At 40.8% G+C, this 14950-nt stretch overlaps 1 protein-coding gene across 1 annotated transcript; it reads left to right on the forward strand.

Moving 5' to 3' along the window:
* Window positions 1-11377: 11377 nt before the first annotated feature.
* Window positions 11378-14140, forward strand: LOC125580367 (probable F-box protein At5g47300). The gene has a single exon (XM_048744735.1). The coding sequence runs from the start codon at window positions 11641-11643 to the stop codon at window positions 12808-12810; it is 1170 nt and encodes a 389-aa protein (XP_048600692.1). The 5' UTR covers window positions 11378-11640; the 3' UTR covers window positions 12811-14140.
* Window positions 14141-14950: the final 810 nt, after the last annotated feature.

Here is a 14950-nt window from a genome sequence, read left to right on the forward strand (position 1 = left end):
CATCCTTATTATTGTTTCCTTGATGGATACTCTGGATTTTTCCAAATCCCTATACACCCAAATGACCAAGAGAAAACGACATTCACTTGTCCTTATGGTACCTTTGCATATCGAAGGATGCCATTTGGACTGTGCAATGCACCAGCAACATTCCAAAGAGCAATGATGTCAATTTTCTCTGATTTTATTGAGGATGTAATGGAGGTGTTTATGGATGATTTTTCTGTATATGGTTCTTCGTTTGCTACTTGTTTGTCAAATCTTTGCAGGGTATTACAGAGATGTGAGGACACTAACCTGGTGCTCAATTGGGAGAAGTGTCACTTCATGGTCAATGAAGGGATTGTTCTTGGACACAAAGTTTCTGAGAAAGGAATTGAAGTGGACAAAGCCAAGATAGATGTCATGGTTGGTCTAGCTCCACCAAGAACAGTGAAGGATATAAGAAGCTTTCTGGGTCATGCCGGTTTCTATAGAAGATTCATCATGGATTTCTCTAAGATAGCTAGACCATTGACCAGGCTGTTATGCAAAGAAGCTGCATTTCACTTCGATGAGGAGTGTATGGAAGCTTTCAAAAACCTGAAGAATGCACTCATCAGTACACCCATAGTTCAGCCGCCAGATTGGGATCTCCCCTTTGAGATCATGTGTGATGCAAGTGACTTTGCTGTAGGAGCAGTCTTAGGCCAGAAGAGAGACAAGAAGTCACATGTGATCTACTATGCAAGTAGAACACTTGATGAAGCTCAAGCTAAATACTCTACAACTGAGAAGGAGCTATTGGCCATTGTCTTTGCATTTGAGAAGTTCAGAAGCTACTTGGTTGGGTCAAAGGTGACTGTCTACACTGATCATGCTGCATTGAGACACCTCTTAGCCAAGAAAGATGCAAAACCAAGACTGTTGAGATGGATTCTGCTGCTACAAGAGTTTGATCTTGAGATCAAGGACAGGCCTGGAGTTGAGAATGGAGTAGCTGATCACCTGTCCAGGTTGAAGGTGGAGTGTGGAATCCCTATTGATGACAGACTTCCAGAAGAGCAAATGATGGCTATTCATGCAGTGGTAGCTGTTTGTGAGACGGGAAAGAAACTTGAAGAGGTGAAGGCAGCTGATGAGAAGGGTCCTTGGTATGCTGATATAGTCAACTACTTAGCTACTGGAAAAGAACCATTGAACCTTGAAGGTTATGCCAAGAAGAAGTTCTATAAGGATGTGAAGAGATATTATTGGGATGAGCCTTACCTCTACATACTTTGTAGAGATCAACTCTATAGAAGGGCAGTGGCTGAAGAAGAAATTGATGGGATCCTTACACATTGTCATGGATCATCCTATGGAGGCCACTTTGCTACCTTTAAGACGGTTGCAAAAGTCCTACAAGCTGGATTTTGGTGGCCTCACATGTTTAAAGACACCCAAGACTTTGTCTCAAGGTGTGACTCTTGTCAAAGAAGAGGAAACATCACCAAGAGGAATGAAATGCCTCAAAACCCCATCCTAGAAGTTGAAGTGTTTGATGTCTGGGGTATTGACTTCATGGGGCCTTTTCCTTCCTCTTATAGCAACAAGTACATACTGGTGGCTGTAGATTATGTCTCTAAGTGGGTGGAAGCAATTGCAAGTCCAACCAATGATGCAAAGGTGGTTCTAAAAATGTTCAAGAGCATAATCTTTCCAAGGTTTGGGATTCCAAGAGTTGTGATCAGTGATGGAGGGTCTCACTTCATCAACAGACTGTTTGCAAACCTCCTTAAGAAGAATGGTGTGAAGCACAAGGTTGCAACTCCTTACCACCCCCAAACAAGTGGTCAAGTTGAGATTTCCAACAGGGAGATCAAGTCCATTCTGGAGAAGATTGTGGGGGTTACACGGAAAGATTGGTCCATCAAGCTTGATGATGCATTGTGGGCTTATAGGACAGCTTACAAGACACCTTTGGGGACTACACCTTTCAACCTTCTCTATGGAAAATCTTGCCATCTACCAGTTGAGCTTGAGTACAAGGCACTATGGGCAGTCAAGTTGCTGAACTTTGACATCAAGAGCGCCAAGGAGAAGAGATTGATCCAGCTGAATGAACTTGATGAGATAAGACTTGAAGCTTTTGAAAGTTCAAAGATCTACAAAGAGAAAACAAAGGCTCTCCATGACAAACATATCCTGAAAAGAGACTTTAAAGAAGGAGATCAAGTTCTTCTATACAACTCCAGACTGAAACTGTTTCCAGGCAAGCTCAAGTCAAGGTGGTCTGGTCCTTTCAAGATTAAAGAGGTTAAACCTTATGGAGCAATAGTTTTGTGGACTTCTGATGGAAGAGAGTTCACCATCAATGGACAAAGGGCGAAGCTTTACTTGGGAACCAAATCGGAAGACCTGGGAGCTTCAATTCCACTGTCTGATCCTACCCCGGCCTAATCTAAAAGGAAGCAAAGTCAAGCTCGGGACTTAAAACAAGCTCACTTGGGAGGAAGTCCCATGGGTATCCTTGTAAATATTGCATTGGTATTTTCATTTTTCATCTTAGTGTTAAAAAAAAAAAAAAAAAAAAAAAAAAAAAAAAAAAAAAGGGAGAAAAGATGTGTGCAGGTGCTTGATCGGTTCAGTTTTGAGCAGGAGTTGTGCATGAGAGCGAGGTCTCACAGCGACACCTCAAGGTCGCTCCACCTGGGAGCGAGGTTTCGAGAGCGACACTACAAGGTCGCTCGCGATTTCGTTGCCGGATCAAGAAAAACCGCGCCAGAGCGAGGTCTCGGAGCGAGGTGGAAAGGTCGCTCCATCTGGGAGCGACGTTATGGGAGAGACACCTCGTAGTCGCTCGCGTATTGATAAACCGGAGCGACACACTAGAGCGACACCTTGACGTCGCTCCAACTCAGAGCGAGGTTTCCAGAGCGATACTCCAAGGTCGCTCGCGGTTTAGTAGAAGCACGACGCAGGGAAACTACTCGGGAGCGACCTCTCCCAGCGACACCCTCACGTCGCTCCCGCACCGGTCCAGGTAAGTTTCCTAACTCTAAAACCCGGTTTAACTCAAGTAAACCGACCCTAACCACCCTAGACTGAACCGGACGACCCTAAACCTACCCCAACCCCCGCGACTCCATCTCTATCACTCTCCCTTCCTCTCAAAAACTCACAAACTCTCTCAAACTCACCCACACCAAAATTCCCAAAACCTTCTCAATTCTCACCCAAATCAACTAGTTCTTGTTTCTAAATCCAAGCTTTCGCCCCTGTAGTCTATTCTTCACTACCCATTCACCATTTCCTTTCATCCAGAGCAAGGTATTGAGTTTTTAAATTCAAATTCGTAGGTCCATGAACCCTAGAATTTGAAAGTCGAAATTTGGTTCTTTTCTTGCTAGATTGTGGTGAAATAGACTAGGGAAAGTTTATCTATCAAGTTGGGTTGTTGAATTAATGGTGAAATTGAGTTTAAATCGCACTTAGGCAAAATTAGGATTCATGGATTTGGGGGTTTTTCGAATTTGATCTTAATTGGGTATGTTTGTGGGTGGACTAGATGCGTTAAGATGTTACATTGTTGCATTGTGTTGAACTTGAGTTTAAACTGAAAAATTCACCTGTTAAGTTCACTTTTGCAAAAATTTGATGCTGAAATTCTTGCTTTTCTTTACTTCCATCTACTTATCCCTTTCCAAGTTTGTAATTTTTCAGGTTAAAATGGTTAAGAAGACAAAGGGAAGGTTGGAAGCTGAGAGGCAAGAAGCCGAAAGTCAAGAGTTTGCACTAAGAGGAAAAGCTTTAACCAGCGAGCCAACTGGCTCAGGGACGCAGAGGACTGTGAGACAGCAGACGTTGGCTGCAAAGAAATCGAAAGAACACGAGAAGAGGGCAGGAAAAAGCGTACCAGTTCCCACCCATGAGGAAGGTGAAACTGAGAGTGAAGATGAGCCGGCACCTACGAAGAAAGCCAAAATGTCAAAGGGCAAAGGGGTTGCTGTTGATCGAGACAGAACGAAAACTCCATCTGTGGAGGAGCTATATGACCATTTGAAGAATGGAGTCACTTGGGCTCCAACCAGGTTTGCCGACCTCGGTTTGCTGAAGGAGTTGGGTCTAGAGTCTGATATTGAGACGATGCTGGGACATTTGAAGATGCCAAAACTCCTCACCATGGCTTATCCTTTCTACAAGGATGTCACTTGTCAGTTCCTATCCTCTCTTGTGGTCACTTACCATGACACGGCGCACGTGAGACAAGGATGGGGAAAAATCAGGTTCAAGGTCAATGGAAGAGAATTCAACATGAACTTCAAGGACATTGGGAGGGTCATGGGGTTCCAAGACCTAGAAGACCACTCACTTCCCAAGTGTGAGAACCTCCCCACAGAGCTCTGGAAGTTGATTACTGGAAACAAACACTCTACCGGGGCAGACAAGAACTCACACATCCGACACCCGTCTGTACGCTACCTCCACAGATTGCTAGTCCATGCTTTTTACCCACGGAAGCAAGCTGGTACGGTTACTGAGGAAGACATGAGACTGCTCTGTCCGGCTATCCGTCCCTACGCTCAACCTGGAGTGTTACCCCTTCCCAGCACTGACATCTATGCTACTTTTGGGATGGTCAGTTTCTTTGTGGGCCGTCTCGAGCACTATAGAGATTGGGCGTGGTACACCACTGATTCGCGCCCAAAGATGGGGATAGGCGGAATGATCACACCACTGCTCCAATTTCTGAATGTTCCCTTGGGAAAGGACGCAGCGGGGCCTAGGTTCATTGATGGCACCTACTTGAGGATTGCCACATATTTCAGTGGGATGTATGGGAAGGACTACGTCTACCACTACTACTTGCAGGGCAAGCCAGTCGAGGTGGTTCTTCCAAACCGGAACGTGACGAGTTTAGAGATACCTGGAGCTGTCAGCTTCAACATTCCCCAGGAGTACTTTCTCGGAGAACACGGGCCTCTCGATCCAATTCAAGCAGCTCCATCAAGGAAAAGGAGTGTCCCTACGCAACCTGACTCGCCTGTTGCAGACACATCTGAGCATATCTATGGACCTCCGCGCTACTACTTCAAGCCCCATGACGGAGTCCTTCCACCTGGAGCTCTCCGTGATGCTCACGACCACATTGGTCGTCTCCAGAGGTGGAACAAAGCTCAGGACAGAACGATAGAAAAGCTGAAGGATAAATGCAAGGCGCTAAGCAAGACTGTGAAGAAGCAGGCAAAGACTTCAGCCAAGTTCATGAAGAAAGTAGCTGATGTCTTAACTAGGGGAGGAATAGCTGGATGTAGCTCAGCCGATTTCGCTTTTGCGAACACCTCAAACCCCAGCCTCCACCACCGCCTGATGCTCTTGGTTTCCCCCTCACTGCTGCGCAGCTTCAGCGTAAGTGGAGGAACCCACCCACTCAACCTTCCACTTCAGGCAACAAATCCCCATCCCTCGCTTCTTCAGACAGTGAGGACGAGATTCACGAGGTTGAGAGCCAACCATGGTATGGAGGCTCCGGTTCAGCATCCGGTGGTTACTACACCACCTTCCCTCCTGACGACGACGATGCTGGGGCATCTGCCCCCACATACTATCCATAGGAGGTACTTCTTTCTCTCCCTTGTACATACCATTTCATTTTTGCAAATTAGTTTTCTTCTCGGTATCTCTCTCTTTCCTTGAACACAGAGACTGTGTATCTAAAGTTTGGGGGAGGTACCAAGCATTTGATCATGTTTGCTTTCATTGTGTTACATTTGAGTCATGCATTGAACACCTATTTGCATATAAAAAAAAAAAAAAAAAAAAAAAAAAAAAAAAAAAAAATTTCATTTAGATTGCATCATTTGCACCATTAGGAGAGTCTAGAGCATATAGGTTGCATTCACTTGCATTGGGAGCAATGATTTTAAATACCTTGTAAAGAACACTACGTTGCACCTGAGTATCCATGCACCTCTCGAAAAGACTTGTATGTTTCGAGCCTTGAAAACTCTTCTCGAAACTTATTGATTGTAGAAACTCAGTCTTTGAAGCCAGCTACAACCTTATTTGAACTGAATGAACTTAATGCTTCTTGCTTAGGGTCTCTTGTGTACTGAGTCATGGCTATACACACTTGAGTTGTCACATCTTTTATGCCATTCTTTTTGACAAACTCTAGTGGTAGACCACTCCCAAAACCTTTCCTTCCTTTTAAGCTTTCATTGTTTGATGAGTGAGGCCTTCTTCGGAAAGTTTTACATGTGCATAATGTTGAGAGTATCGGGAACGACAATGCTTGATCTTCATTTTTGCTGGATTGGACACTCTATTGTCTAGCTATAGGTGGGAGGGTGAGCGTTGTAATCATGATTTGGGAGAAATAAAAAAGATAGATTCTTGTGCTCAAGTGAATTGATTTATTGGGATAAGTAGAGAACCTCCAGCTCTAGTTTTGAAAAGTCTTGGCCCCAACCAAAAAAAAAAAAAAAAAAAAAAAAAAAAAAAAAAAAAAAAAAAAGAGAAAAAGGGGGCTAGCAAAGTTGTTAGGAGCTGAGAGACATTTTGAGATTGTGAAAAATCCCTTATAGATTTCAAGGAAAAAGAGCTGATGTTTTTAGAATCTTTTGGTGAGAGGTGTGAGTTGGGTTTGACATTTGAGAGTGAATGTGTAACTTATATGTTTGGGAAAAGGGTAGAACAATGGAGATTGAGCATTGTATGCATGAGTTGGTCCCTTTCTTAGATATATTATGTGCAATGTCAAGGCTACTTGTTTTGAGAGTAAACCACCTTAAAGATCATATGTTTTGAACCTCTTGAATCACTTGAATAAAAGCCTTCCCTTACCCAACCAAATGACTTGGACCAACTGACCATTTGCAAGAATTCACTTGATATCTTATGCTTAATGAATGTGAGAGTTGGCAGATCTGAATGTGTGGATGCTTGATGATGAGTGTAGGGACAAAAGGAGTTGAGATAGGCCTAGAGAAGCTAGAGTGTAATAAGAGAGTGTGCTAATTGTGTTTGCTAGTGGTGTTTCTTTTGGTTATGAGCTCCCACCTTCAACCTCTCTCCCTATGAGTTCTAGAAAGTTCACTTGTGGACAAGTAAAGAACAAGTTTGGGGGAGTTGATATCTTGCATATTTCTATTGTTTTATCCATTCATCCATGTGCATTTTGATCATATAGATTAGGATTTAGCCATGTTTAGGTTGCATTTTGCATACATGAGTCCTTATCAGGTATTGGAGTACCACATGGAGTACTTGGAGGCATTTGGAGCTCAAAAAGGAGTGTTTAGAGTGGTCATTGGGCGAGCAAGGGATGGGAGCGACCAGTCCGGAGCGACACCACCAAGTCGCTCTGATCACCAGTCTGGAGCGACCAGTCCGGAGCGACACCACCAAGTCGCTCTGGTCACCAGTCTGGAGCGACCTCACTAGAGCGACAGGGAAGAGTCGCTCGCGTATTGATCACCCGGAGACAACGAATCCGGAGCGACCTCTCGCAGCGACACAGCGAGGTCGCTCCCGAATCCGGAGAGTGAAAGATGAACACGGATGAAAGCCTTAAAGATCTTTTCTGAAGCTCAAAATTGGTGGAGACACTGGAAATTGAGTTAGCTTTCCAATGGAAGTGGTTTCAAGTCATTTGGAGCTGTATTGGATAAGTTATAATCGATTTACTACAGGTGTATCAACCCTTGCCGGGGACCACTGGAAAGTTGATGGGATTAACCAACTTCCCACTTTCTTCCACCCACCTTACCTTTGCACGATTTTTATTACTTTTATGTATAATATCTGCTTTATTTTTATCATAAGAGTGGGCAAGAAACAATCATTATCTAACTTTGTAATAATTTAACTTGTCAAAACTCTCTCTCTTTGAAATATCATTGTTCTTAGTGTTCTTGAGCTGTTCTTCAATTGTTCATCATCTGTTCTTGAGTTTTAATTTCGTTTTGCTTGTTTAATCCTTGTTTATCTTTATTCTCTGTTGTATCTACTTGAATATGCTTCAATCTATTATGAGATTAAGTGTTTTCATGGAGATTAGTGAGTAGTTTCCTTAAGAATTCATGGGTTAGGGAGATTAGAGTAACTTACTGAAGATCTATGGTGTTATTGTATTAGATCCTTGTATGAACTTGCTTGTTGAGTATTTTTAATGCTTGTTTAGTCTTGATCACTCTAAACCTGATTTCTAAACACTTCTCATCAGACATGATTAGATGAAGTGTTTGAATCAACTCAACTAAGCTCTAGTGAGATTAGCCAAGGACACTTGATGTTAAAATTGCTAGATAGTTATTAAACTTGAACTTAAAGATTGCTTGATTGAATTAAGCCAAAGACATTTGATGTTTAATGATTTCTAAGCAAATGGACATTTACCTAGACATAGGACTTGTCTAAAATTGTGTTTAGACTTAAGAGATTACTTTGATTGAAAGCTTGTCACCTAGATTGGATCTTAGTTACTTGAAGTCAATTCCCTTAGCCCATGGATTCACTTGTTTATATTTCTAGGATATTAGTTTGTTACAAATCATCTATCTTCTTGTTTGCTTAGATTAGGAAGGTTTGTGTATTCTTGGTGTTATAAGTCTCTAGTTCTCTGTGGATTCGATCCTAAAATGCTACAATGACATACCATTCGATTGTGGTATTGTTGGCACATTAGGTTAATTGGTGTGTGCTTAAACGCGTAATCACTTCCTTGTTTAATTTTTACATGTAAATCAAAACACAAGACACACACATAAACATTTGTTCAATCAAACCATCTCTCTCTATCTTGATTTCACAATATAAAAAGATTCATGACTTCATCACGTTAAGTCTAGGAATGGAAGTCAAAACAGTAATGTATGATTTTGCATACCTTCCTTAGCAGCATGGGTAAAGACCCTTCTGTGCCCATAATGGTTTGAAGTTCAAACCTCTCTCCCTATGAGTTCTAGAAAGTTCACTTGTGGACAAGTAAAAGAACAAGTTTGGGGGAGTTGATATCTTGCATATTTCCATTATCTTATCCATTCATCCATGTGCATTTTGATCATATAGACTAGGATTTAGCCATGTTTAGGTTACATTCTGCATACATGAGTCTCTATCAGGTGTTGGAGTGCCACATGGAGTTCCTGGAGACACTTGGGTGCATTTGGAGCTCAAAGGAGGTGATTAGAGTGATCTTTGGACGAGCACTGCCTGGAGCGACCAGCCCAGAGCGACTATCTCAAGTCACTCCAGCCAGAGCGACCTACCGGAGCGACGCCATGAACTCGCTCGCCCTATACGCTTCGGAGCGACCTCATAGAGCGACAAGGCGAAGTCGCTCCAGCTCCTAGAGCGACCAGTTCAGAGCGATAAAGCGAAGTCGCTCCAGCTCCTAGAGCGACCTCACCACAGCGACCAGTTCAGAGCGACACAGCCAGGTCGCTCGCGAGGAACGACCCGGGAGCGACGTCTTCGGAGCGACACAGCCAGGTCGCTCGCGAAGAAACGACCCGGGAGCGACCTCTCGCAGCGACGTGCCGAGGTCGCTCCACGTCTATTTGTTTGGCCGAATTCATGTTTTCTCAAGGGCCTTTTGGTCATTTCATTATGCACGTTTTTATTTTCTAAACCTATGTTTTAATACTCTGTAAGCCACCAGGAGGCAGAGCTATCTTTGTTCTGAAGAAAACCACCAAAAACCTTGAAAAAGGGGATCTCTTTGATTCATTGATCAGATGTTCTACTGTTGATTTCTATTCTATTATCTGTATTTTCTCTAAATGATTAATCTGAAATCCAATATGGGTTTAAGAGGAATCATGGAGATTAGTGAGTAATCACCTTTTGAATTCATGGGTTAGGGAGATTAAGGGTGATTAGGTTAGTTCTAGGATGTTTTAGTGTAGATCATTCTTGTTCCTTGCTAGTAGAGTATTCTTAATGCATCTTCTGAGTTGGCCACTCAAAAGTTGATCAATAGGCATTTCCCACCCGAAAGGTGTTTGATGAAATGCCTGAGACAACTCTCCTAGGCTTTTAGTATACTTTGCCAAAGACATTTGTTGTTAAAGATGCTAAGATAGCTAATAGACTTGTTAGTAATGATTGCTTTCATATTATTCAACCAAAGACATTTGATGTTTGAGATATGTTAGCAAATGAGCATTCATCTAGACATAGAGCTTGCTTAGAATTGTGTCTAGGCTTAAGGTTGATAGTTTGATTGATCGTTTGCCATCCTTAGTTCGATACTTGATCACCCAAGGTCTAATCCCTATGCCCATGAGTTCTCTTTTCCTTTAGTCAAGAAAGTATCATTCTGTTATTGCTTTCTAGTTTTAGTCATAGCTTAAAACCCATCTAAATCATTGGTTGCACTTAGATTAAGTGAGTACTTGCATTCTCAGTGCTTTGATATCCCTCAGAACTGGTTCGACAATCACTATACTACAACATTTGTCTTAGGAGCCTTGAAAACTCCTAACATCATCTCTTAACTTTTAACTAAAAAAACTAAGAATCGGTTCTTAAAATTCTTATTTAAGAGCCGGTTCTTAGCTTTTTTAGTTAAAAGTTAAGAGACGGGTTTTTATATTCCGCTAAGAACTCCACCTTAAGAACCCCCGATAATCATGCTCTTAGAGCATCATTATCGCACAAACCCTTAATGGATTTCTTATTTATTTATTTTTTTCGTTTTTGTCTGATTAAAAAAAAATAAAAAAGAATCGATCGTGGGCCGCCACGTGTCAGTGGGTCCCGCGAACAGTTGAAAAAACCCACCGAAAACGTCTCTTATTTGGTGACTTGGGCATACGGTTTTTGTTATTTTGTGCCCCTCTTGTACTTTTTGCTTAAGAGACCTTTTTTTTACGGGGATAAAGATGCTCTAAGATGATTTTATTTTTTACCAACATAATTGATAACCTACCCTTTTCTTGTCTTAAAATTGTTCTTTTTGTTCATATATATATATATATATATTCATTCACTCTTGTTTTTCAGGCTCCACTCTGAGAAAGCATCCCTTGCATGAGAAAGGCCAAAGATCACCAGAAAGGTTGGATACTCTGTCATGTATCTTTTTTCTGATCCTTATCTTTGTGTTGGATATGTATTTACTATTTAGCTGTCTTGTTCTTTTTTGTGTTGGATATGCCGTCGCAGTGAAAGACTTGATATCCAGAAAATAGGGTGGGGCACATGCCACACCCTCTAATACACTAACACTGGGACTGCCCCTGGTTTTGATCTTCTTTTTTTTTTTCATATTTCCCGTGAGAACAATGACAAGACAGATTTTTTGGCTAAAGAGACCACTTATGGGAATAGTGCTTATGAGAAACTTTTAAAACATATATGGGATTTCCCTAATGTATTTGATACATATTCCAGATTAGAACTCGCCTTTGATGTTTTATAATTTACAACCAAATTTTATAATACGACTGTTAAATATTATTGACTCTAATTTACCGAAATTGTTCGCTCAAAACAAATAAATAAAATAATAGTGATTTTATAAAATCGATACTGAATTAATTTATATTGATAAAAAAAAATATAAACCATATAGGAAAAGGAATGAGGAAAAAAGTCGTATATATTAATCTTGTAAGAGTGAGCAAACGAAAACCCTAAATAACAATTCAAGCCACCATCTTAAGACTCACGATGATGAGAAAAAACACATTAAAGATGTCGGACCTTCCATGTGATTTGATAGAGGAGATACTTTGTCGCGTTCCGGCTACATCTCTGAGGCATTTACGATCTACTTGCAAACAATGGAACTTATTGTTCAACAACCGGAGATTCACAAGAAAGCACTTCGATAAATCCCCAAAGCAGCTTATGACTCTCATGTTGAACGAGTCTATGGTTTGTTCGACGAGAGTTAATCTCAATGGAGTTCCAGAGGTCACAAGCGAACTTAGCCTAGTTGACCCTCTTTATAGTAGTTTAATAGATCATGAGTTCGATATTTATGAAGTCTTTCACTGCGACGGCTTATTATTATGCATCAACGAAGACAACACTAGACTCGTGGTCTGGAACCCGTGTACTAGTCAAGCTAGGTGGATCCAACCCAAAACACGTGTCAGCAGCCATGCTCTTGGATCCTACCATGGTAATAGCTATAAAGTATTGAGCTACCACCCTGACTTCGCAATCTTTGAGAATAACTCTAATTCATGGAGGAGTCTTGATATCACCCCCGACTGCACCATAGAAGATTCTGAACAGTTCATGTCTTTGAAAGGAAAAACGTACTGGTTTGCTTGTGATAAAAAAGATGAGCGTCCCATCAGCATATTCTTACTCAGTTTTGATTATACAAGTGAAACGTTTGAACGTCTACGTCTTCCGTGCCAGAGTTTTCTCTATGAAACTATGTCTATGTCCGTTGTTAGAGAAGAGAAGCTTTCTGTGTTGTTACAGCGAGATTATACGTCAAGGACAGAGATATGGGTGACAAATAAGATTGGTGAGACCAAAGAAGTCTCGTGGAGCATGTTCCTAGCACTGGATTACTCGCCAGCTGGACTTCATCTTCGGGATACCGTAAGTTTTTTGGTCGAAGAGGAGAAGAAAGTCATCGTGTGTTGTGATAGATACTTGGAAGATGAATTCCACGGCAAAAAGTTGATTCACATTGTTGGAGAGCAAAATCAAGTCAGAGAATTTGATTTTGGAGAAGCCAAACAGTGCCCGATTTTGTTTAATTATGTTCCAAGTTTGACACAAATCCACCAAGGTGTAGGTGTGGGAGGGAAAAGAAAAAGAGATACAATTAACGGACAATATGCTGGAAGATGGTCCAAGCTTTTTTACAGAGTTTAGTGGTTTTGTTTTTGATGGGCACAAGTTCTGTTGATTTTAGTTTAGTGGTATTTTTTTATACTACGAAATGTTTCAAGTGAGTTATACATACTTGTTGCTATTGCATTACTTTTCATCATTTTTTTGTATCGTTATATGATCAGGATTCAGGAAAGATCTCTCAGGTTCCAGATCTTTCTTTGACATAATTTACATGCAGGTTTGCATGCTTCTTTAGCGTAATAAATTCAAAGATATAGAACACGACTGACCTAACTGAATTATGTACAAGAATTAGTGAGACCCAAAATAAAAAAAAGACACAAAGAACTTTTACAAATAAGTTTGTGGGGTTTCTCTCATAACAGAAAAGTCTACCAAGTGGCAAAAAATAATGTGTGCAAGAATCCAATTAAGAATAACAACAAGTCTGAAAAGAATGATTCTGTCATGAAACTCCGTAAACAACATGAACCGTCGTCACTTTGATCATCTCGTCCTCTGCATTAGTCATTAGTAATTTTTTAAAACATGATTACCAAAAAAACATGAGCGAACAGTTTAAACGTATAGATGTGGAGAAATCGCATGTTAAACCAAGACCAGCCCATTTAATTTATGTCCAGCTTTTTTTTTTCTTCCGTTCCATACAAATACGTTGGAAATATGCAGTTATCAGTGGGTTTTGAAGCATTCTAAGACATAACGTGAACGTAACATCAATTATCAGTGGACGTGACTACTGACATACCAATTGTTGATATTGATCTCATCTTGCAGCAACAAAATGATGAAACAGTCACAGGAAGTCTCCCTACAACTTCTGTTAGTGTGCCTCATGTTAACTCTCAACCAGAGTTGAACATGAACATTCAGGATGTTCCACGCTTGCACTCGGACTTGATAGCGGATTCTCAGGAACCATATGTTTCTACACATGCCCCTATGGAATGCCAAGATATTCAAGTCTCAACGATCACCACTAGTTCCTCTACCCCACAGGTTCAAGAGGATAACCAAATAGCATCGCCAACTTTAGCCAAGATTTTATCGCCATTAGTAGATATTGAATCTACTCCGATTTCAGCATCTATTATGGAGACTTCTCCATCCAACATTATCAACAAGGAGGTCCAAAATTGTTGATCCTTTACACACATTGGCTCAAGCAAGTGGATTTGAGAGTCCTTCTCGGTTCACTGCGTTAGGTGATGTGGAAGAGGCCCCAGATGAACCAATGAGCTCGCTCGGTTTGACAAGGGGTTTGAGGGAGATTAGACCTCCTAAAAAGTTCCAAGATTTGGAATGGAAAACTGCACGAGGGAGAGGTAAGCGCGGCTGTCGCGGCCGTGGTAACACTCGCTAGTAGCTCTTTTTCATTTTTTTTTGGTTTTGACTCTCTCATGCCTTGAATGTTTCATAGGTTTGAGATGTTATTCGTCATGAATTGTATTCGTGCAAATTTTTTCTCAGTATAAGGTCTACAACCTTATCATGTAAACGTTTTTATTTTAATTGAAAGCCCTTTGTTAAAAAAAAAAATATCAATTATCAATAGTTTATGATTAGTCACAGAAGAGGTAACGTTCCATTTATCGGATGAATCTTTTCACAGCTCCAATACATCCCTCGCATGACCTAGCCACTCAGAGAACAAAGGAATACAACAGAAAACAGAAAAACTAAGTTAGCGCAACCGTACAACAAAGTTTTTACAAGAACATTTATTAATAAGCATATCACATTGCTTTCGATCTAAAAGAGTTGTGTTCTGTATATTTTTCTCATATTGTAATTGCTTCTTCTTTATATTAAATACAAAATATTTGAAAAAAAAAATTGCTTGCTTTAATTCATACTTGATTAATAAAAACTTTGAAAGTGATATCAGTAATATATATGTTTTACCGCCGTCGCATTAGAGCATTATTATCAGGATCTCTCAAGTGGGTTGTTTAAATTAATTGTGATTAGAAAAAATAAAAATTACCTATTTATCATAAAGACGTCGCTTAGAGCACTTGCAATGGTCATGCCCACATTGGACCAACTTACCCAACCAAATTTTCCCTCGCCCAACTAAATGACTTCTCCTCTTCAAAGTTTCGAACCTCTTGAATCACTTGAATAAAAGCCTTCCCTCACCCAACCAAATGACTTG

This window comes from Brassica napus, chromosome C1 (assembly GCF_020379485.1).
Source record: "Brassica napus cultivar Da-Ae chromosome C1, Da-Ae, whole genome shotgun sequence".
Lineage (NCBI taxonomy): Eukaryota > Viridiplantae > Streptophyta > Magnoliopsida > Brassicales > Brassicaceae > Brassica > Brassica napus.

What these genes read in the sequence shown, in the direction of transcription:
- LOC125580367 (XM_048744735.1), top strand. Translation starts at nt 11,641, where the DNA reads ATGATGAGAAAAAACACATTAAAGATGTCGGACCTTCCATGTGATTTG.